The sequence below is a fragment of the Stegostoma tigrinum genome, chromosome 8, assembly GCF_030684315.1.
Source record: "Stegostoma tigrinum isolate sSteTig4 chromosome 8, sSteTig4.hap1, whole genome shotgun sequence".
Classification (NCBI taxonomy): domain Eukaryota; kingdom Metazoa; phylum Chordata; class Chondrichthyes; order Orectolobiformes; family Stegostomatidae; genus Stegostoma; species Stegostoma tigrinum.
This window is the reverse complement of record NC_081361.1, coordinates 74801465-74829114: the sequence shown is the minus strand read 5'-3', so window position 1 is coordinate 74829114 and position 27650 is coordinate 74801465. Positions and strand designations below refer to the sequence as shown.

The window sequence follows — 27650 nt, the reverse complement described above, 5'->3', positions numbered from 1 at the left end:
ACCTCTATTTTTACAAAACAAAACCAATGAGGAGCGTTTAAGTCACCATACTCCAGCACCAATATGAATAACAGAAATTGTATATTAAAAGAAACGAAGACAAAGTCCTCCTTTGTTCACTTCACAGCTCATGGGTTCCCAAGGTTGAGGAGAAAAGAGGAATCACATTCTCCATCACTGCAGAAATCTGACATCAAACTTGCCAAATCTCAGGCAGGACCACCGTGTCGCCGAAGACACGGCAGAAGCTGTCTCAAGGACCCACTTTGTCAGCAAAGCTGTCACTGAAGCAGATCATCACACCTGGGGAAGCCGGGTACATTTTCACTGGATCAATAATTCCCTGTGCTTGAAGAAGAGTTAGCCTCAAGCCTTTATTTTCACAAGTATCTGGTCCTGGTGTTTGAATCACTTTATCATAAAATTAATTGAGCACAATAAGTGCACCAACTCACTCACTCAGTCACATTGCTATAATTTTAAATTTCATACAATTACTGCTTTGCAAGTAAGCAGTTTAAACCTAATAAACCAGAAAAGGGACAGTCTTATGAGTTAGCTGTGATTCTGCGGGGTATGAAAAGTTTAGAATTTTAAAAAAAAATCAATGAACAACAGACCAATCAGAATTACCAGTGTGAGATCCCAGCTATTATGTTAATAGCATATTAATGCAACACATGCTATTAAACAGTGAGACGACGAAGTTGGTGATGTCTGATTAAGGTAACCCTCTTTCATCTCCACGAACTGCAATAAAACTGTTCTCTGCCAGTTATAGTGGTCAGAGCAGAATGAGTCTAGAGCAGTCTTGATGCAGACTGCAGCACAAAACTACTTAAAGCTCAGCACATACTCATTCTGAATCAATTATTTCTCTCAAACAGATTCCGAGGTGGCTTGTGTAGGAAATGGTCTGGCATTGTGGTAGATGTTCCATTGGTGTTACATTGAGTCACATTGTTGGATAAAGTACGCTGTGCATTATCCTTCAATTAACCAATACAATGCCTGATATACCAGTGTTTGAAAGTAAAATAGCATTTTACTGACGACTTATACATTAAATATTTCTGCCACGGAATTCCAGAAAACCAGAAAGATCCGACATTCGTCAGGAAGGTGCTATCAAGGTCACATTGATCATTCCCGGACAACAGTGTATCTAAAAACATTGTAAGCATAATATGGTTAGGAGATACTGGTGACTGATCAATAGCAGTTGAACAAATCTCTTTTGAAGAATCATATTCCAATCGAAGTTTTGTTGTCACCTACTTGGTATTTTACACCAAGTACACCTTTTTGCAGCTCAGCCAAAAAAAAAGGCAAAATGATGGTGAAAAGATGAGATTGGATTGCAATTTAGCCTCTAATCATTAAACATTTGTCCCATCTGATTAAACACCACACAAAAGGCAAAGTTTATCAACAGAGACCCTTAAGTAGTGGGTTTTTAAAGACAAATAACGGAAGTGTTTAAATAACTCACTCCTTAACCAAAATCTTGCTAACTCAGGTGTGATCAGGATTCATTGTTTCCAGAAGTAATTTTACTATTCGCAGCTTCCCAGATATGATCATAGCTCTGGCAAGTTTCAAAATCTTGGGCATATGGTTTCGACAAATTGAGCGTAGTTCCCGTCGGACTCTCTCCATTTGATACTTTGCCTCAGCTTTTTCTACCCAAATTTCAACCTCACGGATAACCATTTCCTCACTGGATTTCTCCTGGATAAACAGAGACAATAGTGATTCAATGAGGCAGCGGAATGTCTCAGAGTACTGGGATCCTACATCATCAAGTTCAATTGCTTGTTTGAAGCACTCAACTGCATTGTGTTCCTCTCCTTTGACCTGTAAACACTTCCCTCTCAGCAACTGGATCTCTGGCAGCGTGTCTCCCAAGTCAAGCTCCATGGCTTTGGCAAAGAAAACTAAAGCATTGTTTAGTGCATTTTCATCCACCAACTGGAGTTCCTGCACGGCATCAACCCCCATGTAGTAACAAACCTGTCAGCAATACAGAAATCGGTTACTACTCCAAACGGAACAATGAAATTGTACAAGGGCATGTGTGCATTTCAAAATTACAAACAAATTTACACATCTAGAAAATAATCCAAAAGAGCTTCAATAGTTTATGAGTCATCAGTTTAATATACAGCGGATATCTGTGGTAACTTTTTTAAAAATCATTCAAGGGATGAGGGTATTACTGGCTAGGCAGCATTTATTGCCCATTCTAGAGGGCAGTTAAGAGTTAACCAAATTGCTGTGGTTCTGGACTCACTTGTAGGCCACACCAGATAACGATAGCAGTTTCGTTCCCTAAAAGTAGTGAACCAGATGGGCTTTGCCCCCGACAATCAGCAATGGATCATGACCATCGGTAGACTCCTAATATCATATTTTGATTTAATTCAAATTCCATTATGGCAGGATTTGAACCCAGGTTCCCAGAACTTCACCTCGGACTCTAGATTAACGGCCCAGCAAGAATACCACTTGGTCATCACCTCCCCATGAACCGTTTTACAAATGTGTAGCCACGGGCCATTTTTTAAAGAGAAAGTCTGTTAAAGGCTATATCACTTACTGTAAAAAAAAATTAACCGAGTACAACTGGGCAAGAAGCTAAAAATGTTACTACTACAAGTCACCTGACTGTACAACCAGAAGTTCTACATGGATCACACAGAAACACATGCAAATATGTAAAAACTCATTTCTCGGAGTTAACAGTACTCATTGATGAATCATTGCAACAATGTAAATTGGGTGTTGACCACAAATAAACCATAGAACCACAATTTCCCCCTACAACTATACTTTGATTTAGTACCCACCCTCCCTTCCTACTTTCCCGTATGTTTTGTTACTGTTATTGTTTCGTGGGTTATTTGAGTGATTGGTGGTAATTTAACTAAAAAAGTTCCTACCTCTGGGCAAAGAGGCTCAGGTTCAAGTCCCAACTGCTCCAGAGGTATGTAACAACATCTTTGAACATGTTGATTCAAAAATATCTTTTACAAAAAAAAAGAACCACAAGTAGGAGAACAGTTGTCCATGGAATGTTACTGCATTATATGGACTCAGTTTTGCATAGGTCACTTGATAACTGTGACAATTCTAGCTTGTCAACCATGAATGACTCAAAAACATAAGCTCCCTAGACAGAAAGTTTCTATCTAGACAGAGGGAGAAAAAGAGTGAGCTGTCCTTTGTAAATCTAATTGATAAGAAAATACCAACTATCCAATTACAGAATCTACCATAGCTACTGGATATAACTTTAAGTCTTAATCTCTTCAACAAGAAACTCAAATAATGGGCCTCTCGATTGACTGGGATTTTCTTCTTACAAGAATGGTTTTTGCTTTATCTGTACTTGTTTTAATCCTGGTACTTGACTAATATTGATAAAGTTATTGATTAATAACTTTAACCCATCAGAACCTTCTGTAATAATTCACATGAAACCAACATTAAGCCTGTTTAAACAGAAGCTCGTCTGTTAACTTGAATCATTACAAATTAAAAAGGGGGCTACAGAAGCTATATTAATCTACAGTTCGCTGACCATGTGGTGTACCAAACATTATTTTTCTGCTGGATGGCCGATGATTACTTTCAAAGGCATTTTCTATCACTACTTCAAATTTGTGCTCAAGACCTCAGAGTCAAAAGCACTCCAAGGTTTTAGACTAGATCTGAATCTACCTCAACCTGTGGGATCAAGGTAAGATTAGGCTGAACACATTTTTCTAGCCCCCTATATTTGCATTCTATTGACATCAAAACAATTGTCCTGGTAGAATGGGTACCTCTATTAGATCTATTGGAATATCTTGAGTATGGGATTGTTCTACAGCACAAAGCATTCACACTAGAGCTGGATTGTATTCAGGGCACTTCACTCTTGTTGCATTCAGTGCTGTTCTGTTGTATCATGCGGATGAATCAAATTGGCTCATGACTGGAGACAGAAAGGACTGCAGATGCTAAAAGCCAGAGTAAAAAAATGTGGAGCTGCAAAAGCACAGCAAGTTAGACAGCATCCAGGGAGTAGGAAAGTCAATGTTTCAGGTCGGAACCCTTCTTCAGGAAAGTCTTCTTCTGACCTGCTGTACTTTTCCAGCTCTGCATTTTTTGACTCTGGCCCATGACTGGCATCAATAATGCTGAAGATTCTGGAGGAGGCCAAGATGAATATTTCACACGATACTTCAGACCGGTTGCAAATGCTTCAAGCTTCTTTTCCACTGACTTATTGCACTCCCTATGATTGAAGATTGGTGCAGCTTCCATTGTCAGTTAATTGTTTCAACGCTAACATCTAGTCACATACACTCCTGTGCACTCCTTATTGATCAAGGGTTGCTCTCCTGGTTTAAGGGACATGCTGAGTTTGTAGATTGCACTTGAATAAGGTTCCATTGCTGATGATGATGGCTCACATCACTTCATGGATGCCCAGTTTTGAGCTTCTGGATCCAATTTGACTTCATTCCATTTAACACATATTAATGCCACCCAAAAAGTGTCCTCTATAGGTAAATGGGATGCTATTGCAACAGAAGTATGGGTGGTTACTTCTTTCAAAGTTTTCATGGACAAATGCATCTTTGACAGGTAGGTTAGTGGGAGGTCAGAGTCAGTTAGATTTTTCCCTCTGGTCAGATTGACCCACTAATGCCACAGGACATACTGAGGTTCAGTGAAAGAGGAGTCCAAGAACATAAACATTATGCTACCTGACTGACAGAAAAGCAAGCCTTGACAAAGCTCAATCACACAGTACTCACCTGTCCCATATCCAGGTATGTCTTTAGACAGGGGCACACAGACAATATTAAATCTAAATCGGCTTTTGCTTTGTTTAGCAGCTGCCTGTCTGGCACTCCACTGTGACCCATCTTCACCCGCTCAAGGTCTTGTGTGTACAGTTTTATATTAATCTGGGGGGGACACATCATACATAAAAATGTCAATTATGTAACTGAATAAGACATTAATCCTTTCACATCTGTCATTGGATTTAAGTCCTCTTTACTTTAAACTTTGCAATTTTGAACCATTCACACCACTCTGATAATAATGTTCTTCACCCATGCTCCTGTCCTTGCTGATCAGCACTTACTTCAAATTTCCCAACATCTCCAATTTTAACATCTTCAGTCCTGGTTTTGCTCCCTATCTCCATTTTCTTCAATTCGTATGAGCATAGACCCCAACCCACACTTCTTAAACTTCTGTTCCCAATTTCAGCTTAAGAGTCATAAAGGAATACAAGACAGAATCAAAGTTGCTGGAAAAGCTCCGCAGGTCTGGCAGCATCTGTTTCAACTCTGGTGACACTTTCTCAGAACAGAAACAGACCCTCTGGCCCAACTCCATGCCAGCCAGGATTCCTGAACTGAATTAATACCATTTGCCTGCGTTTGGCCTGTAACCCTCTAAACATCTCCTATCCATGTACCTGTCCAAATGTATTTTAAATATTGTAATTGTACTCACCGCTACACTTCCTCCGGCAGCTTGTTCCACATATGCACCACCCCATGTGAAACAGTTGCCCCTCGGGTCCCTTTTAAATCTTTCCTCTCTCACGTTAAACCTACACCCTCTAGTTTTGATTCCCTCAGTATGGGGAAAACACCTTGGCTATTCATTCTATCCACACCCCTCGCAATTGTATAAACCTCAGCCTCTTACGTTCCAGGGAACACAGTCCTAACCTATCCAGCCTCTCCTTATAACTCAAACCTTAGAGTCTTGGTAATATCCTTGTGAATCTTTTCTACACTCTTTCCAGTTTAGTAACATCCTTCCTATGGCAAGGTGACCAGTATTGTGTATCTCACCTTTAGCATCAATGCAAAAACAGAAATTGCTGGCAAAACTCAGTAAGTGTGACAACAACTGTGGGGAGAAAGCAGAGTTAATATTTTGAGTCTGGTAACTCTTCATCAGTACAGCAGAGTTTCTGTCTTCATTCCAGATCTCCAGCATCCACAGTTTTTTGTTTATTTTATTTTACTATCAATGCCTTCAGCCATCTATCCCTCCACCCACCAGAATCTTCCTGCCTGTATAATTTGCTCTTTACTTCTCGAGCCTTTCTTAAAGTGTGACTTTTAATCTAGTTGTCACTGGCTACAGCTATGCAAAATTGCAATAGATATTCTTCCACTAGGAAGGAACTGTAGAAAAACAAATAGCATAATGGGTAAATCCAGCCTAGACTGAAAATCCATGCTCTTTATTGACTGTAACTATGCTGTGAGCCTAGTCAGCTTAAAACAGGGGCTGTTTGTTACTTCTGTTTGATCATCATCACCAAAGTCACCAGAACTTTGTCTACAGTTTTGTTGAAAATAGTAGAATTGAGAAAAAAAAATCTCCTTCCTAGTTCTTAGTGGTACACTTTACCAGTCTTTGCTGACAACGTGGTCAAGGTTAGAATTTTAGGGTTTAGAAGATCAGACTTTAGAATTGGGGACCAAGTATTGTGTGTCGAAGTTCACAGATAGCATTAAGATGACTGGTACAGCAAAGTGTGTAGAGGACACAAAGTCTGCAGAGGTTTAGTGAGATAGGTTTAGTGAGTGTGCAAGGGTCTGGCAGATGGAGTACAATGTTTGGTAAATGTGAGGTCATCCGTTTTGGTAGGAATGACAGCAAAATGGGCTATTGTTTAAATAGTGAAGAATTACAGCAAATGGCTGTGCAGAGAGACCTGGGTGTCCTTGTGCATGAGTCACCAAACATCGGTTTGCAGGAGCAGCAGGTAATTAAGAAGGCAAATGGAATATTGCCCTTCGTTGCAAGTGGGATGGAGTTTAAAAACAAGGTTATGCTGCATCTGTATTGGGTGCTGGTGAGACCCAACCTGGAGAACTATGTACAGTTTTGGTCTCCTTACGTGAGGAAGGATGTACTGGCACTGCAGTTGGGCGCAGAGGAGGTTCTCTAGGTTGATTCTGGAGTTGTGAGGGTTGCCTTATGAGGAAAGATTGAGTAGACTGGGATTATATTCATTGGAATTTAGAAGAATAAGGGGGATCTATAGAAACATACAAAATTATGAAGGGAATAAATAAGATAGAAGCAGGGAGGATGTTTTTACTGGCAGGTGAAACGAGAACAAGAGGGCATAGCCTCAAAATAAGGGGGAGTAGATTTAGGACTGAGTTGAGGAGGAACTTCTTCATCCAAAGGATTGTGAATCTGTGGAATTCCCTGCCCAGTGAAGCAGTTGAGGCTACTTCATTGAATGTTTTTAAGGCAAAGATAGATGGATTTTTGAACAGTAAGGGGATTAACAGTTGTGGTGAACAGATGGGTGAGTGGACCTGAGTGCACGAAGAGACCAGCCATGATCTTATTGAATGGCAGAGCCAGATTGAGGGGCTACACAGCCTGCTCCTATGTTCTCATGTTCTTACGTTCTCAGCATTCAAGGCATAAATTGGCATCTTATCATTCCCACACAGTAATCCCACAGAGTCTGCCTTCATTTGTGTCAGTCAGAAGAGGAGAATACTTTTATGGTTCCAGTTCCCCTTTCACAGCTCTGTGACAGGATTAGACAGCTGTTCAGGAGCACCTGTCAGATAGAAAAATACCCAGCCACATAGACAGAACACCACCCCTCAAGCCACAAAACAGAGTGTTTCCCCTGGCCGAGGAATATAATACATGGAAGTACAGTCTCAGGAAAAACAATGGCTTCGGCCTGATATGAAGAGAAATTTCTTCACTCAGAGCGCTGTGCACCTTTGGAATTTTCTATCCTGGATTGTTGTGAGAGCTCAATTGTTGAAAATATTTAAGCTGCAATAGAGAAATCTTTGGTCTTCCAGGAAATCTGGCGACAAAGGGGAAGAAGGACAGGAAAGTTGAGTTAAAGTCAATGATCAGTCATGATCATACTGAATGGCAGAGCAGGCTAGGGGATCTGTATGGTCGACTGCAGCTCCTTTTATTTTTGTTCACAACAGGGCACCCTCCCAGTCCAGATATGCATACCTACCCACACGTGCAAACACTACGGACAGCCACAACAAATGTCAGGAATAACATACCTTCGCCCTTGTGCTATAAGCTTGCCAATTTGTTCCTGGGTCTGGAAGAATAGTCAAGGCCATGTTACAAATACCGGTTGCCATGTCTTGTTTCCCAAGGAAATGAAAAACTTTAGCAAGCCGATTCAGAATGAATGGATCAGTTTTTGCCGTTTCAATAGCCTGGAAAATGCAGGGGTAAAAGCATTATAAATGGGTACATTTTAAAAGCTCTTACATAGTAACTTTCCAAATGTCTTTATTCAGAAAAACAATGGAAAACCAACCAAAGTCAAATATCAAGTTTCCAGAAAAGGAAGAAGAAAAAACAAAGTTGACTTGCATTTATACAGCATCTTTCATGATTACTGGGCATCTCAAAAGTGTTTGGAACCAACAGAGGTGAGTCAGTTGTAATGTAGGAAACACAGCAGCCAATTGGCATGCATAAAACTCTCACAAACAGTGATATGCAAATAACAAGATGATCTGTCTCTGTGATCCACATTAAGGGATAAACATTGGTCAGGACTCCACCGTTCTTCTTTAAAGTAGTGCCATGAGATAATTTCTGTCCAATGCTGAGAAGATAATTGGAGCCTTTGTATATTATCTCATTCAGCTCCTGAATCAGCACCTCACCCCACTGCATTAGTACTGCACAGGAATGCCAGACTGGAATTTGTGCTGGAGCCCTTGAACTTGAGCACACAAATTTCTGTCTCAGCAATGACAGTGCTACCCACTGACCCACAGCTGACACTGAAGTGAGGCAACTGTAAATTAAAAGAAAGGGGATGGCTCTACATTATGCAAAATTAGCTGTTATGTTGTAAAGCCAACATTCTATCATTGCTATTCATAGCACCACACAGCCTTCTCATTCAAAAAGCATCTGTACACATGTAAGTACACAGTGCCACCACTAGATGGTATTTCATAAACTTGGAGGCTGCAGTATTCCCCACAACTTTAGTAATACAGTGAGAAATACATTGCTTCTTTCTTGAATTTCAGTTGGTAACTTTAAAAGGAAGAAAGAAGAAAACCTTGGAAGAAAACATGATTGTAAAATGCTTAGCTACTCTTAAAATTGTTCATGATTTATCACACTTACCCAGTATTCAGTACAAAACCAGCAGACATTTCCGGTAATTAAAATATTGGGGAGGCCAAATCCAATGTCTTTGCATCTCCCTAAAGCCCCACCATCATCCCACACCACAAATTCCATTCTTTACTCGCCAAATTCTTTCCTGCCCCTACCAATCTTGTCTATCTGAAACAGACTGTTCACAAGTTTGGTGTCATTACTGTCACCAAGATCAACTTTGACTATATGTCCTCTCCATCTCCAAGATGATCCACCTCTAGCTCGGTAACAGCTTCCGACTCCCCACTTTGTGGCCGAAGTTCTCACTCACACCTTTAATATCTCTAAACGTTATTATTGTTCTTAATAATGTTCCCTTGGCAAGTCTCCTGCCTCCAATGTAATAAGGAATGGTATTAATGAATTGAGTAGGATTTAGATATTTTAGTAATTAAGCCACTGAATGCCAAAAATGATTCAGGATGGCTTTGCCTGATAATTAATGAGGCAAGAACCAATTCGGGAATATGGAGATTTTCTTCTGTTGGTTTTCCGTAGAAACTCAGGTGAAGAATAATTCCACTAGATTACTGTACATTTATAAACCCGTATCATTCTCCTGGCTTGTGCTGGACACCAGAATGAAAGTACCTAATCAAACAGGTCATATATGTCAGACTTTCCTGTCACTATAACAGCACTGCATATAAGGAATGTGACTGATTAGTTCCAGTTCTTTGCTCTCTCCTATAACTATTTTGAAAATTATTATTATATTGGCTTCCACCAGCCTTCCAGGTAGAACACTGCAGATTGTAACAATATGCTGCTAATTAAACAAACAATTGACCTTTTGTAAATTCTTACTGGTTTCAAAATATTAGCCCAAATATCAGTTATTATCTTCAAGTTTTATCGCCACTGAACTGACTTTAATTGCCAAAACATCCCTTCTATAGAAAAGGGAGCATTATTGGCATTGCATGGTTCTCTATTGTAGTCTGGACCCATCATTTATCATAAGCTTCCTTTCTCAGTTTCGTTTTAATCCATCTCGTCATCCAAGGATTTCTAGATTTGGAGTCTCTTCCTTCCCATTTCCGAGACGTGTTTATTCTGTATTCAAATACTGTCCTTTTTGAAAGGCACTTAACATTTTACTTCGGACATGTTGATTCCAAGCTATGATAGGCAGATGCCTTTTCAACTCATTACATCCTTTTTTAACAAACACATTGAATTTAAAAGATTGTCTTACTATTCCAAAATAAGAAATTTCCCAATGTGTGGAGTTCTATGTTATAAGGCACAACATATGCCGATAAATTCAATGTCACCAGCATTGTTATTTAAAGGGAGAAAATTATAAAATACAATGCTTTAACGAGTTTTGAGAAGATTTGTAGCTCAGGTTGAGGTTCTAGATGTGAGTTTGCTCGCTGAGCTGGAAGGTTAGTTTTCAGACGGTTCGTCAACTTTTGTTTTATTTGAAAAAACATATTTTATTCACAGAATGTACAAAAAAAATTATACACCTACCTAGTCATGTAAGCCGCTCCGGGTTACCCAGGGGGTATGTAGACCAACTAAAGGCAAAAACAAAACAAAGAAGGAAAAAAAACAAAGCAAAGAAAATACCCTGGCAGTCGTCACCCCGCACAGTCCCCGTTGGCCCCCTGACCAGTTGGGGAAGGCACCAGCTGGGCCCAGTTACCAGATAGGGCCCTTTTTTCTGTTCTGGACGAGGGGTTTCATACCATGGTCTTTCCCCACCGCGCCTTGGTGGCGGCTGCCCCAAGCTTTAGCGCGTCCCTCAGCACGGAGTCCTGGACCTTGGAGTGCGCCAGCCTGCAATACTCGGTCGGGGTCAGTTCTTTCAGCTGGCAGACCAGCAAGTTGCGGGCAGACCAAAGAGCGTCTTTCACCGCATTGATGGTCCTCCAGGCACAGTTGATGTTGGTTTCGGTGTGCGTCCCCGGAAACAGCCCGTGGAGCACGGAGTCCCGTGTCATGGAGCTGCTCGGGACGAACCTCGACAAATACCACTGCATCCCCCTCCAGACCTCCTGCGCAGAGGCACACTCCAGAAGGAGGTGATTGACAGTCTCGTTCCCCCCGCAGCCGCCTCGAGGGCAGCATGCGGTGGCGCAGAGATTCCGGGCGTGCATAAAGGATCTCACTGGCAGAGCCCCTCTCACCGCCAGCCAAGCAATGTCCTTGTGCTTGTTTGAAAGTTCTGGCGATGAGGCATTCTGCCAAACGACTTTGGCAGTCTGTGTGGGGAACCACACGACGGGATCCACCCTCTCCTTTTCCCGAAGGGTCCCGAGGATACTACGTGCTGACCACTGCCTGACGGCCTTGTGGTCAAAGGTGTTTCCTTTCAAAAATTTCTCCACGAAGGACAGGTGGTACGGAACGGTCCAACTACTCGGAGCGTTCCGCGGCAACGAGGCCAGGCCCATCCTTCGCAACACCGGGGACAGGTAGAACCTCAGTAAAGTAGTGACACTTGGTGTTTGCATACTGAGGATCTACGCACAGCTTGATGCAGCCGCACACAAAGGTAGCCGTCAGGGCGAGGGTGGCGTTCGGTACGCCCTTTCCCCCATTTTCCAGGTCTTTGTACATGGTGTCCCTGCGGACCCGGTCCAGCCTCGACCCCCAAATGAAGTGGAAGATGGCCCGGGTGACCGCAGCGGCGCAGGTCCAGGGAATAGGCCAGGCCTGCGCCACATACAACAGTACCGAAAGCCCCTCGCACCTGACAACCAGGTTCTTACCCGCGATGGAGAGGGACTGGAGCGTCCACCTGCCCAGCTTCTGCTTCAGTTTGGTGATATGCTCCTCCCAAGTCTTAGTGCACACCCCAGCTCCACCAAACCAAACACCCAGCACCTTCAGGTAGTCTGTCCTGACGGTGAAGGGGTTGAAGGAGCAGTCGTCCCAGTTCCCGAAGAACATGGCCTTGCTCTTACCCCTGTTGACTTTGGCACCAGAGGCCAGTTCAAACTGGCCGCAGATGTCCAACAGCCTACTCACTGACCGACGATCGGTGCAGAAGACGGCGACATCATCCATGTACAGGGAGGTCTTGACCTGCAGGCCTCCGCTGCCTGGGATAGTCACGCCCTTCAGGCTCACGTCCTTCCTGATGGATGCGGCGAAGGGCTCCACACAGCACACGAACAAGGCAGGAGAGAGCGGGCAGCCCTGCCCGACTCCAGATCTGACGGGAAAACTGTCCAATTCCCACCCGTTGATCGAGACTGCGCTAACGATGTTGGCGTAGAGCAGCCGGATCCAATTGCGGATGCCCTCCCCGAACCCCAATTTAGAGAGGACGTCCCTCATGTAAGCATGAGAGACCCTGTCGAAGGCCTTCTCCTGGTCCAGGCTGACGAGGCAGGTGTCCACCCGCCTGTCCTGCACGTAGGCAATCGTATCCCTGATGAGTGCAAGGCTCTCAGCGATCTTCCTGCCCGGCACAGCACAGGTTTGGTCAGGGTGAATCACCGACTCCAGGACAGACCTGACCCGGTTGGCTATGACCTTGGCCAGGACTTTGTAGTCCACGTTCAATAGTGAAATGGGACGCCAATTCTTAATTTCTTCCCTCTCCCCCTTCCTCTTGTAAATGAGGATGATGATGCCCTTCCTCATGGACTTGAACATTTCCCCTGCCCAAAGCGCACTATCGTACACCTCCAGCAGGTCCTGGCCGACCAGGTCCCACAGAGCGGAATACAGCTCGACCGGTAAGCCGTCGCTTCCGGGAGTCCTATTCCTCTCCAAGGGCTTGAGGGCTCTGGTCAGCTCGTCCAGGGATATCAGCCGGTCCAGCCACTCCCTTGTGCCGTCGTCCTTGGGAACAGGAAATGACATCACCAACGCAGGAAATAACATCACCAACCCAAGGAAACCTAAACAGATAAATAGAAATCGGGACATAACACCAACACTTTGTCGGAGTCTCACTGATGATGTTACCTAGAATGGTGACGAAACGTCTGAAAACTAACCTTCCAACTCAGCGAGCAAACTCACATTCAGAACAATGCTTTAAGTTTAATTGTATCAAAGACTATTTATAATTGCTGCTATTTGAAAGAAGATCCTTTGATGAGCGATATAATAAGAACACCATTTCTACAACAGTTTAGCACACAGAAACTGTCAGCTGAATCAATGCATCCTTCTCAGTTCACAAACTAAAAAGCAAATTAAAAATTACCAACTCTTTTACATAGGAGACAACAAACCTCCTGATATCTCTCCTCACAGCCACAACACATAATTATTTTATGGGCAGCAAGACCTGAGACAGTGATTACTTAATTCATCTCCCTGATTGAGTATGTTCCCCAACTAGATTCAACAGAAACACATTTTTCTTTGGAGAAATGTGAACAGAATACCTGGGGAAGGAGTTTGGTCTGCAATTTATACGTTCTGTCCCCTTTCTCTGTTTATTTCCTCCCCACCCCAGTCAACGAGTTAGTGATTAACATCTCCTACAACAATCAATTGTTATCATTCCCATCTTTGGCTAAAATCAACGAGTAAGCCCTCACCTTTCCATAACAGTCGAGTGGATCAGTCCCAGAGAATCCACAGTCATGAACTGCCATTGGAGTATCAGGGAAGATGTCCATCCGCTCCAGCGTCATTCCCAAGTAACACCAGGCAAGAGCTGGGAAAGGGAATTAAATGAACACAAAGTCGAACAGTTGCTTATTTTCCCTGCACGTCAAGATCCAGATCATTAATTTACATTCGGAGAAGCAAGGTTCCTAATGGTGGCCCCCAAGATAACTCCACTGTGAACATTCCTCATTAAATATCCACTGACCATTACTTAGTGTTGCTTATCACTCAGCCAATGTCTCAAGGTTAAACTATGACCTACAAATTTCCTCACAGATCTTGTGTGACACTGTATCAAATACCTTCTAGTTATCATTAATGTTTGCAAGTGATCAAAAAAAGGTAGAGAATTTACTTCCATCCATCAGAACTATGACAAGGGGCAACATTTAAACATTGAAGCTGGATACCTCTGGAGCAAAATCAGGAAACACTTCTACACAGAAAACATAGCAGAAGTTTGGAATACTGTTACTGTAAGTGGCAATAATCATGAGATCTATCATTAACAAAAAAAAAGTATTAACATTAAAATCAAAGGTATTAGTGGAAATAAGGCAAAGGCATGTACCTACAGTTAGAATACAGGTCAGCCAAGTTCTCACTGAATGATGGAACAGGGTTCAGGGGAACAATAGGCTACTTCTGTTTATTTATTCCAAATGAGATTCATAAGTGCAAGTACATGATAGTCACATTACAAATCCATTTGCACGGGATTTGCAGTCTACCTGTGTTCAATCCATGGATTGCTTATTTGAAACAAGCAGCTCAGCAAGATGTTTCCTAATGGCCTCAGCTTCTTGGCTTGACCAGAATCACATTCTCTGATAACATTCACCTCGTTCTGAACCCAGGTACAAATTGGATGAGCAGCGTCAGGATGGTGGGAGTTAAAAAAGGCCTAAAATCAGCAGTGTGAGTCCGAAGTGATTTTAACTCCCAGACTTCACTGCATGTTCCTTCAAAAACTGTGACAATTCACAGTCAAATGGAAATCGAAAATTGTTGGGCAGTAGGAGGACACTCCCAATTACTGAAGGAACAGCTCCTGACATTGAAGTAAAAATTAGTGATGGGAATTTCTTTTCGAAAAGAGTGCCAACCAGTATATCATTGGGCAATTTCAACTATCTGTCTGTTTCATTTCTGTTGCGAACAACATAGGTTTATCGACTTTTTTAATTTATACATTATAGAAATTGGTCCATTGTCAAAGGTATAAGCAATTTTTTTATTCCCACTGCTTTTACAATTTTCAACCTTAAAGGGGAGGGGATTCACCATCTCTTATACCACCTCTATATTGAGCACTGTCAGACTTCAGAACGTCCCGTAGTAATACTAATGATTTGTTGATAAACAGTAGTCGCTCAGAAGCGTAGGGATCCTCGTTCATTAATATTCCATCCAGTCTACAACAGCAAAAGAAAGAAGAGAAAGCATTAACTCTTTCAGTCTCAGATTAGACAACCATCATCTGGCAAGAAAATTAGCCAAGGCTCCATCAGGAACAGGCAACACAGGGAACAGAGCATTTCCTGGGCAGAGAGAAAATCTCCGTACCATGAGAAAAGTAGTACTTAATGTTTGAACTTCATTAGTAGGGCGATGTGATAACAGAGAGAGAGAGATTGTCCACCATTTCGTCTTAACGCAATTTCAGTTTCCAAAGATGGTGCAGGTATGAATCATGCATCAAATCTCACCCTGGCATTTCATCTTGCGTTATTTGTATTAATCTCGGAAATGGTAACTGATAGTAGCAGGATCACATAGATGTGTCCCAGTCACCCGAGTACATAACGACAGGCAGTCCCAGGTTACAAATAGCTACCATTCATAAGTATATTTATAAGTCAAGTTTTATGCAAGTTGTACCACAGCAGAGTATAATGTAACATAGCCATTTATACATAAGAGCTAACATTCGCATGTTGGACCTTTAAAATGAATATTAATACACTGCTGTATGGAATCTTGTTCGTAAATATGACTGTGTGTGAGTCGGGCATTCATAAACTGGGGACTGTCTGTCATCTTTACAGTGTTCAAGTACATTCCCATCAGTACTGGCACTTTTGTGGCTTGAATGTTACTTGACATTTGTCATGCTAAGCATGAATGTTGCCAGGTCTTGCTGCACGTGAGCACAGACTGTTTCAGCATGACACTCATCATGAATGGTGATGAATGTGTGCAATCATCAGCAAACCTTCACAATTCTCACCTTATAATGGAGGAAAGGTCATTAGAAAGCAATGAAGTTGGTTTGGCCTAGGACATTGCCCGAAGGCTTTCATGATGCAGTGGATGTATCCCTACCTCTAAGCCAGGAGGCCTGAGTTCAAGTCCTGTCTGCTTCAGGTGTATTTAATAACAACTGAACAGGTTGATTTAAGGACAAAAATAACCTGAAGAACAAAGGGATTCTTTTGTTGCATTGGTATTCAAAAAGAAAAAGGAAGAATATTGTAAGGTTTAGGAAGCAGAAGTCAACCAAGGCCTTTGAGGTGTATAAAGGAAGCAGAAAAGAACTTAAACGAGAAATGAGGAGGTCTAGAACGGGCCATGAAATACCCTTGGCAAGCAGGATTAAGAGAATTCAAAGGCATTTTATATGTATATTAGGAGCAAGAGGCTAACAAGGGAAAGAGTAGGTCCACTCAAGGACAAAGAATGGAATATTTTGTATGGAGCTAGAGGAAGTGGTTGAGGTCCTGAATGAGTACTTTGCATTGGTATTCACCAAAGCAAAGGAATGGGTGATGGTAAGATTAGAGAGGTGTATGTTGATATTCTAGGGTGATGTTGGGTGTCTAGAAAACATTAAGGTACTTACACCCCTAAAGCCGTACGGGTTCTATCCAGGATACTGAGGGGGGAAGGGGGAAGATTGCTGGGGCCTTGAAAAAAATCTCTATCTTCTTTAGCTACAGGGCAGGTCCCAGAGACTGGAGAATAGCAATGCTGATCTTTTGTTGAAGAAGGGCAACAGAAATAATCCAGGAAATTACAGGGCAGTGAGTCTTACATTAGTCTTAGGCAAATTGTTGAAGATGATTCATTGGGGTAGAATGTACACCCATATGTAGAAGAATAGACTTATTAAGGTTAGTCAGCATGGCTTTGTGTGGGGGAGATCTTGTCTTACAAGTTTGATTTAATGTTTTCAAGGAAGTGACAAAAATGGTTGATGAAGGTAGGGCAGTGGATGTTGTTGACATGGACTTTACGAAAGCATTTCATAAGGTCCTTCATGTTAGGCTAGTCCAGAAGGTTAAGTTGCATGGAATCCACGGTGAGTTGGCAACTTTCAATTAAAATTGTCTTGGTCATAGAAAAAGACAGAGAGTAGTTGTGGACAGATGTTTTTCTAACTGGATGTGTGTGACCAATGATGTTCCATAAGGATCATTGCTGGGTCACCTGTTGTTTGTTTTAAATATAATTTGGATGAAAATATAGGTGGTCTGATTAGTAAGTCTGCCGACAACATGAAAGTGGCAACGCTACTCGATATGGTGGTAAAGAAGGCGAATAGCATGCTTGCCTTTATTGATCGGGACATTGTGTATAAAAATTGTTAAGTCATATTGCGGCTGTATAAAATTTTCGTTAAGACTGCATTTCCAGTATTATGTGCAATACTGGTTGCTGCTCTATGAGAAGGAGTTGAGGCTTTAGAGATGGTGCAAAAGAGGTTTACTAGGACATTGCCTGGAATGGAGTGTGTTAGCTATAAGGAGAGGTTGGATAAACTTGAATTGTCTTCACTAAAACATTGGAGGCAGAGGGGCGACTTGATAGGAATATAACATTGAGGGGCGTGGACAGGATGGATAGTCGGAGTCTTATTTCAGGGTGGAGATGTCAAATACCACGGGAACATAGGTTGAAAGGGACAGAGTAAGAGTTTGAAAGAGATGTACAAGGAAAATTTATTTGTCAAACACATCTTTGGTAGATGCTTGGAATGCACTAGCAGGGGAGGTGCTAGAAGCAGCAAAGTTTAAGAGACATTTCAACAGACACAATAGACAAGAAACAGAGGGGTATGGGCCATGTGCAGACAGGGGATTAGTTCAGAATGGCAACATGGTTGGCACAGACATGGTGAGCCAAAGGGTCTGTTCCGGTGCTCTACTGTTCCATGTTCTATGCACTTGTGCAGAATCTTTACAGTAATTTTAGAAACATGAACATGAAATCGAATATCAAATAGCACACAAGGTTAGTAGTAATCTTTTTCTGTAAATTAGAACATCAATATTGTCTGTGTAGTTTTAAAACTGAAGAGCATGCAAGAAGAATTCAACTGGTCATTTTGAACAATCCACCATTGCAGTTACTGCCATGTGTTCATACAAGTCACAACAATTTTGTGAACTAAGCAGCCATTACTTGCCTTTTAAACCTCCTTTACTGTAAAGAAATGCTATAACATGGGTTAGAAATAGAATGTGGATGCTCAAACAACAAGAAGGAACTAACAGAGTGGCTAAAAGCTTTCAGAACAAATGAATAATGATGAAGGTTTTTCAAGCAGAGGCACAGAGATTGAATGATAGAATCATACAATACAGAAGAGAGCCTTCAGCTCATAGAGTCAGCACTGGAAAAAAGAATTCTCCAAGTCCCACTTTCCAGTACTTAGTCCATAGCCTTGGATGTCATGGCATTTCAAGGGCTTATCCAAGTACCTTTTAAAGGTTCAGAGATAGTAGGAACTGCAGATGCAGAAGAATCTGAGATAACAAGGTGTAGAGCTGTTTGACCACAGCAGGCCAAGCAGCATCAAAGGAGCAGGAAACCTGCCATTTTGGGCCTAGCCCCTTCTTCAGAAATGGGGGAAGGAAAGGGGGTTCTGAAATAAATAGAGAGGGGGAGGCAGATTGAAGATGGATAGAAGAGAAGAAGGGTGGAGAGTAGACAGACAGGTCAAAGAGGCGGGGATGGAGACAGTAGAGGTGAGTGTAGGTGGGGAGGTAGGGAGGGGATAGGTCAGTCCAGGGAGAATGGACAGGTCAAGGGGGCGGGATGAGGTTAGTAGCTAGGAGATGGGGGTGCGGCTTCAGGTGGGAGGAGGGGATAGGTGAGAGGAAGGACAGGTTAGGGAGGCAGGGACAAGCTGGGTTGGTTTTGAGATACGGTTGGGGGAGGGGAGATTTTGAAGCTTGTGAAGTCCACATTGAAACCATTGGGCCGCAGCGTTCCCAAGTGGATTATGAGTTGCTGTTCCTGCTAGGAACATGCCTACGGTCTAGGCCTGAAATATCAGCCTTCCTGCTGCTCTGATGTTGCTTGGCCTGCTGTGTTTATCCGGCTCCACACCTTGTTACGTGTTAAAGGTTGTGAGTTTTCCCACCTCAACTACTATTTCAAGCAGTGCATTCCAGATTCCCACCATTCTTTGGGCAAAAATAAATTTCTCAGATCCCTTCTAAATCTCCTGCTTTTCACTTTAAAATTATACCCCCTTGTGATTAGCCCTTCAACTAAGAGGAACATCTGCTTCCTATCTGTCCCATGCATGCCCCTTAATCGTACACACCTTGATTAGGTCCCCTCTTAGTCTCCTCTAGTCTCAAGGAAACAACTCAAGCTTATCCAGCCTCTCTTCATACTTAAACTGCTCCATCCCAAGCAACAGCCTTGTACATCTCCTTTGCACCCCCTCCAGTGCAATCATATCCTTCCTACTACTGGCTTCTCCCCATCTATCTGGAATGTCACAGCCTGGCAAAATACAAGTAACTTCTTACATGGTATTTACAATGCAGAAGTCGGCTACTTTGCCCAATAAGAACATGTTGCTGTTCTACTTTGATAAGCCTCCTCCTACACTACTTCCATCTCACTGTATCACTTTATTCCTTTCTCCTTTGTGTATTTATTTGAGTTATTATCTGCCATGACATTGTGTTTATCTAACAGAATTATTTTTATCTTGGCGCAAATGATTCAATGATCTCTGGATTGCACCAAAGAATATTTGGCAATACTACAGAGGATGCATTATTATGTAAGGATTAGCTGCCAAGTGACAAAGTGTCTTACCTAATGTACATGATGGCCATTGTGAAATACCAACTCCTTTTTTCTTCTGAAGTTATCTGCAATTTAACAAAACATAGAAACTTAAGAAGGAGGCCATTCAGCCCATGGTGTCTGTGCTGGAATACTAGCATTTAAACTGGAAACTCAGTAAAAGTGAATTCTCATTGAGCAGACAACTTGAAGATCATTCTCCCAGTTCTCTGGCGCCACTCACACAAATGGCCATTAATCGGTAGAATCACTACTCTCACCAGACCATACAGCTGTTGTGTAATTAGAGAGACGCTTGGCCGTGTTTAACCTGAAGGTCACCATGCCTCAGACGAGGGGAAGAGGTTGAGAAGGAGAGTTCTTCACGGTAACCTCAGCTGGCTTGGGAAATGAATCCCTGCTGCTAGTGTCAGTCCGCATTGCAAACTAGCCATCCAGCCAACTGAGCTAACCGATCATTAATACAGCAGCACTGACAGATCGGGATCAAATAACCATTCATTGTCCTCTAGGAGTTAAATTTCCTCTAAACAACATGCAACAGAAAGGGATAATATGGTCTAGAGCTGGATGAACACAGCAGGCCAAGCAGCATCAGAAGAGCAGGAAAGCTGACGTTTCGGGTCTGGACCCTTCAGAAATGATTTTCCTGCTCCTCCGATGCTCTACACCTTGTTATCTCAGATTCTCCAGCATCGGCAGTACTTACTATCTCTGCAACAGAAAGGGCTCGTTCAATCATGCCTCTTTGAAGTAATCTTGAATAATGTCACTTCCCTATTCTTTCCAATGTAGACCTGCAAATTGTTTCAAGTAAATACCCAATTCTTTTCTAACTACCCAGAAAGGCAAGGGTTGCAACACATCACCACTTACAAGTTCCCCTCCATGACCTTGACTTGAAATGATATCCGGGGTTAAATCCCCGGAGTTGACTCTCTCAGCAGTTCTAAAGCTGTGGATCGCAACGGAGGAAGGTGGCTCACCAGTACTTCTTCAAGAGCAATTAGTGACAATTAAACAAAAAAACTGTCCAACACAGTGTGTGTGTGTGTAAAAAGAAACTGTGTCTCGCATACTACGAAGGAACAAGAGAAATTAAACTGACGTGCTGCAAAGAACCCATCTGAGGATCACATCTACCACCGTCTCACCATGTTCTTGCCATAAAGCAGGGCTTTATCATAGAGTCTGATGGCTGTGCTCAGCTTCGTAGCGTGTTCCTCCTCGCTCTGCAGCCCCACATCGAAGGCGCTGGCATAGGCCTGTTCAGCCAGGCACCTGGCTGCACGGAGCGGCCGCAGGGACTCGGTCTCTACCCCCTCTCCCCCAGCCATTAGCTGGGAGAGCCGTTCCAGGCACTCCGCCGCCTGCGCCTCCTTCTGCAGCCGGTCGTACACACAACCCAGGTTGGCCAAGGCGTTGAGGTTGCCCGGCTCCTCCTGGCACACGCTGGAAAAGATCCCCTCGGCTTCCGGGTATTCGTCCAGGTAGAAGGCGAAGACCCCCAGCAGGTTCCGCACAGCGAAGCGCTGAGCGCCATCGTCCGCCTCCAGCTGCAGGCTCTCCCGTTTCAGCTTCGCGTCTCTCCGCCTCAGCCTCTCGCCTTGGAAAGACTCGAAGTTTAAATTCAGTTCCAGGTGGAAGTGCCCGGGGATGTAATCCATCTCCTGAATGATTTCGTCAATGTCGCGTTCTGGGTCTTCCTCCATCTTTTACTGAAGAAGACACTCTCTCTACTTATGCATGCAGTCCAAAAATCAAGATTCATCCTCGATGACCCCTGGACTATCTGGAGTAGGAGGGATTTAGCGTGGGTGTGCAGTGACAGTCTAACCCTTCCTGTTTTATTCGGTGGCACGTTTCTTTATAACTTTAGTAAAGAGGGCGCATTACTGCAGGCTTTATTCAAGTGGAGACAATTTTAAGACAAAGATGAGGAGGATTTTCTTATCTTGTGGCGTCATTAATCCCTGTAATTGTCCATCCGAGAGATGTAAGACTGGTCATTAAATATATTCAAGCCTAAATTGATTTTGGGACCTAGAAAAATGGGATTAAGGCATGATCAGGGCAACTATTATATTGAATTGAAGAGTAGACCTGAGGGGTCAAAAGATCCAAGCCCATTCCTAACTTGTACAAGTTTATGTAATTCCAATAAAGTATCATTCATTCCTCAGTGTAGCACCTCCAGTATGAAAAGGGGATCTTGACCGCCCACTCAATGCGATACATAGTCTTGTAACAAGAGATTTTGTTATGGGTCATATTCTGCAATGCAACAGTGACTCCATTTTCAAAGTACTTCAAGGGCTATACTGCACTTTGGGATGTCTAGGAGTACATGAACAACATGAAATTAATTATACGTAAAGGGATCCAATATGAATAATCAATGTTCCAAATCCATAACCTGGTTTTAATACCTGGGACTTGCATGACTAAATGGTTTTAAATGAAAAAAACACTGTAAATGGCCACAATCAGCTGACTGTAGATGCCAAGCTTCATTAAACCAACAGAGAACAAAAATAGAAGCATTGGAAATAGGAGTAAGCCATTCAGCCTTTTGAGCCTGCTCCATTATTCAATATGAACATGGCAAATCATCGAACTCAGTGTGCAGTTCCTGCTTTCTTCCCATACCCATTGATTCTTTTCATCCTAAGAATTACTTCATGAAAAAATTCAATGTTTTGGCCTAAACAAAATTGTCTAAACAGAAATTATCATTTTTTTCCAAAGACATTTGGCTGTTCAGTGAAGCATGAAGAAAACCTTATCTCCTGCTTCAATCACACACACACACACACACACACACACACACACACACACACACACACGTGACGTATTCACACATTGGAGATGAAAGGCATCACCTGCAATTATCAAATTTGGATACAATGAACTCAGACATTAAAATACACAAATCAACTTGTGTCACAGGAAACTGCTTTTGGCAGAGCGCAGGAGATGCGTGACTGGAAGCAAATGGAGAAATTGCTCTCCCTGTCTCAAAGAACTAAGCATCGGGTTAAAGCACAAATTGAATAGAAACATCTACACACTGAGACCTCAAAGAGATTGGCAATATTCACGATTGCTGAGGATGTAAGAAACCTAATTAACAACCATGGTCCCAAATTAAAGTCTTTACACCTCAAGGACACCCTAAGGAGTTTAAACATGCAATATCTTTTTGCACTGGACACTCTGTATTTTTAATTTTGTACTCATTTCTATGTATGTTTAATAAAAATTAATTCTAGGAAAGAATCTGACAATCCTAATTATCACAAGACTCATCTGATACAGTAACTTTAATTATTTTTGTTACAATTGTGGTCAAGATGACTATGGAATTTTATTTTTTATCATTTGATTGTTGTACCTGAGATTTTTTATTTGGATCAAAAAACTTTTCAAAGGGAAGAAACAAGACCCTAAAATGGTTGCACTAGTCACCCTGCTGCAGATTGAGGTAAGCTTTGAGAGATTCATAAGGGCTTTGAAATTACTGTTTTCATCAAAAGCCATTGAAACCAGGCAATTGATTCAGTGTCAAGTAGTTCATATCTTCTGTCTTAATTCACACATGAATGATAATTTCACATATCAGGAGATGAAAGGCTGACCTGCCAGTTAGCCAATTGGGGATTACAATGGAATACGCATTAAACTTTATTTCAAAGCTGCTTTTGAGAGGATCAGAGAGAAGGAAAGAATGGATTTAAAAACAAGAACTGTAACACTGTCTCTCTGCTTGCTTCTCTTACCATTTTAGAATATAATGCTGAATGTAAACGCAAATTGGGAAAATGTCATGCATTGAGAACTCAAAGATATTTACAGATTTTGCAACTACTGAGGATACAAGACAACTATCAAACAACAGTGGTCTCAAGTTAAGAATCTAACATATCAATTAATCTAAGATTTTTAAAAAATGGTGCATCCTTTATTCTCTCTGCCTGTACTAACATTCTCTCTTTTAAACTTATTATCTGTGTCTGTGTGTTTGTTTATAGCCATAATTCTATTATTTTTTTCTTGGGATTAGCAGGTAATAAAATTCCTCATTATTTCATTAAAAAAAAACCTTGGTAATTGGCTCAATTTTCCATTGAAAGATGTTTTAATTGAAGTGTGAAGCTGCATGCTAAAATAATTAAAACATTTATTCAGAGGGAGTTAAAAAGAGGGGAGCAAATTACTCTCTACACCTAGTTATGACAACTTCTGTCTTTGACCTGAAGATGTAGCTCAACATCTGTCTTCTACCCAGTCAAAGGTGCAGCAATTCTGAAAGCTGAATTTTCTTAGAATTATGAAGGGATATTTTTGAAAGGATTGGTCTTCCTTTGTTGGCCTGCACAAATTTGGCAATCTGATTGTCCTATAATTAGACCTGAAAATGTATCAAACTGAAAGCTGAATTTTATCAAAATTGGCAAAATTTCAATGTTGTTGTGTTTCTGGGAGTATTTCTCTCCATCAGGCCTAGCGAGATTTCTCACTTTATTTTAGGAAACTTAGCTGATTATCTATTTACCATGCCCTATGGCACCCCACTCATCATATCTTCCCTCATGCCACAGCGGAAATATTTGCCTGTACCAGGACCTATCAGCATACCCAGTGCTGAAGCTGTATTTTTAATCCAATTTTGCACCAGGTTGTGCTGTCAATCCAAAGTTTCCCTGTATGATTCATGTGAATTGCTCCAGATCTTGTCAAAGAGGAAATTTGCTTTGCCAACAAGGACTTGCAGGGGATGGTGGGTGAGAGGGTAATCCCTGCTGCTTTTTGTGACTGATCAAGCTCCAACCATGGAGCTTTGGGATTCTGAAGTCCGCAGCCAGAAGAAATCTGAAGTAGTTTCTCATTCACAAGGATGACCTGACTGTGGCAGCCATTCTCTATTGTTCACTTTGCTGTTTGCAGACAATGCCTCCTGTTTGAAGTGTCCTCCACCCAACTGGATCATCAGCACCCACCTCAACTTTCAGGTCATCTGATGGGGCCTTCTACTTGAACATGCATACACAAGCTTACTTAGATGGTGAACATAAAGATAGTCTGTCAATAGCCTTCATATAAGATCAAGCTACAGGGTTCACTTCTGGCTTGTGACCCTGAAATGACCTAGATGCTGGAAATAGTTCAAACAGCATAAGGTTCATCAGATTATAATCAGCATCACTGCATCCTCCTACTTACATACCTTACACAATATGGTCAGGGCAACAATGTTTTCTTTTAAGAAAGGAATCTGTGATCATAACTGCAACATTTTTGCATTGAGCATTTAAAACCTATCCAATGTGGGTGTGTTTGGAAGCCATTTCCAGACTGTTTCTTCACATTCTTTTAGGGTTGGATGTAATTTGAAAAATGTGGCAGATCAAGTCCTTCCTGTTTCCCTTAACATTGAATTCACCTGTCAGTCTCAAGACAGATGACTCTGCTCAATAAATGGAAGAAAATATACTACGACTACAGTTAGTTTCAGCCATTAATATTATCCATACTCAATGTCTTGAATAATTAGTTTTTAAATATTCATTGCTAATTGTAAAGAGAATGCCAAATAAAGAATAGCAGCTATCAAGAAGGACATTAGAAGACAATAATGGAAGTCATAAGACCATAAGACACAAGAGCAGAAATTAGGTCATCTGGCCCATTGAGTCTCCTCTGCCTTTCAATCATGGCTGATAAGTTTCTCAACCCCATTCTCCTGCTTTCTCCCCATAACGTTTGACCCCCTTGACAATTGAGAACCTACCTATCTTTGCCTTAAATACACTCAATGACTTGGCCTCCACAGCCTTCTATGGAGGTGAATTCCATAGATTCACCAGTCTCTGGCTGAAGAAGTTTCTCCTTACCTCCATTCTAGAAGGTCTTCCTTTTACTCTAAGGCTGTGCCCTCAGGTCCCAGCCTCTCCTGCTAATGGAAACATTTTCCCAACATCCACTCTGTCCAAGCCATTCAGTATTCTGTAAGTTTCGATTAGATCTCCACTCATTCTTCTAAACTCTATTGAGCATAGACTCAGAGTCCTTAAACGTTCCTCATATGCTAAGCCTTTTATGCTGGGATTTTTCTCGTGAATCTCCTCTGGACCTGCTTAAGGGCCAGTATGTCCTTCCTGAGGTGTGGGGCGCAAAATTGCTCTCAAACGCTAAATGTGGTCTGACCAGACCCTTATAAAACCGCAGAAGTACATTCCTGTCTTTATATTCTAGTCCTCTTGAAATAAATGCCAACATTGCATTTGTCTTCCTAATTACCGAGTCAACCTGCAAGTTTACCTTAAGAGAATACTGGACTAGGACTCCCAAGTCTCTTTGCGCTTCAGATTTCTGAATTTATTCCCTGTTTAGAAAATAGTCTATGCCTCTACTTTTCCTACCGAAGTGCATGACCTCACACCTTTTCACGTTGTACTTCATCTGGATATTTAGAAATAACTTATAAGCGAGTGCAGAATGGATTTTTTTGAAGTCATGCTGTAGAGGAGAGTTAGGAAGGAATAGTTCAGAAACTGTTAATTCCTAGAACAAAGCTATGCATAGAACAATTGATAACTAATAATGTTACCAAATTACTAGTGAAAAAGGAGACAGAAACTGCACAATGAATAATTGTTTACTGGATTGGCAGGAAATGATGTAGAACATTGCATGTGGCTGGGATTGAGCAATAAAAATATCAATTTAACAAATAGTTCAGATTAGATCGATTTTGCAGATAACCTCCAAGATTAAATACTCAATTTTGATTCACACCCTGTCCTTTGATATAATGTGATTCTGAAAGAGGTTGGTATCTGTAGAAGCATATGCCCCTGACCAAGGTAAAAAAAAATCAGGAGGCAGGCAGGATTCAGGCAAGTGGAAGATGTTTATACAAACAGAAACTGGTTGATGCAGGGAAAGTGCCAAAGAACCATCCCCAAGTTGGGAGATCTGATTTTTACAGCAAAAATACAGCATTTTATACACTTTACTGCAAGTCATGGCACCAACAATGACAAATGATTTATTGGAACTCGCTCAATCTAGTGCTGGGGAAACTGGATATAAATCTTTCACGTGATTTTTCCAGAAAAGGTGCTGCAAGAAGTGTGAATGTGGCTCAATCAGTAGGAATTTTGTATCTGAATTTATGCACTTAATCTAGGCTGACATTCAGTCTCCTAGGGACTGCTTTCTTTTCAGGAGCCTTCTTTTGGCTGAAACAATAAATGAGACTCAGGCAATTCTTTATCAAAAACACGGTAAGTGGCCAAGATCCATTTATTCTTATTTATTGAACCTTGCCAAGTACAAATTGGTTGCTATGTGATCCCTTCACAACCAAATCCAAAATAACCAAATTGTCAAGAGGTGCTTTGGAATGAGTAGTGGCGTGATATTAATGTAATAAACTTACGTTTGAAATTTAAGTCTGAGTTCAAAGAAATTATAACCTGTTGATTGGGGCACAATGCAAAACGATGCAGTAAAATCCATGTTCCAAGGTTTGGTGGCATATAGATGGTGAGGTTCAGTGCTGGCACCTTCTTCATACATTAATTGTATTAAGATGAATGTCGTTTACAGCTGTGAACAATTTAGAGATGCAATAGCGCCCACAATTTCTTTTGAAAAGTGATCCAGTTTAATATAGGCTGAAACATAATTTAGAGGCGTAAGAGAAGCAAATAAGGGAGAGCTAGCAGAGCTATCCATTTGCTAGGGAAAGGATTACTCAAGTTCTGTTTTCCAAGTACAGTGAC

General features: G+C 41.8%; 1 protein-coding gene across 2 annotated transcripts; it reads right to left on the bottom strand.

Moving 5' to 3' along the window:
* Positions 1–21689, bottom strand: ttc22 (tetratricopeptide repeat domain 22). 2 transcript variants are annotated; one of them, XM_048539614.2, is made up of 8 exons: positions 21015–21689; positions 19870–19925; positions 15109–15224; positions 13737–13855; positions 8091–8252; positions 4809–4961; positions 1834–2013; positions 1–1731 (listed from the first exon to the last, which is right to left on the bottom strand). In XM_048539614.2, exons 1-8 carry the CDS (start codon positions 21570–21572, stop codon positions 1516–1518), a joined length of 1560 nt encoding a protein of 519 aa, XP_048395571.2. In that variant the 5' UTR covers positions 21573–21689; the 3' UTR covers positions 1–1515. The 2 variants fall into 2 exon arrangements, with proteins under 2 accessions (XP_048395571.2, XP_048395569.2); XM_048539612.2 differs by having other exon boundaries at positions 1–2013; positions 21015–21685.
* Positions 21690–27650: the final 5961 nt, after the last annotated feature.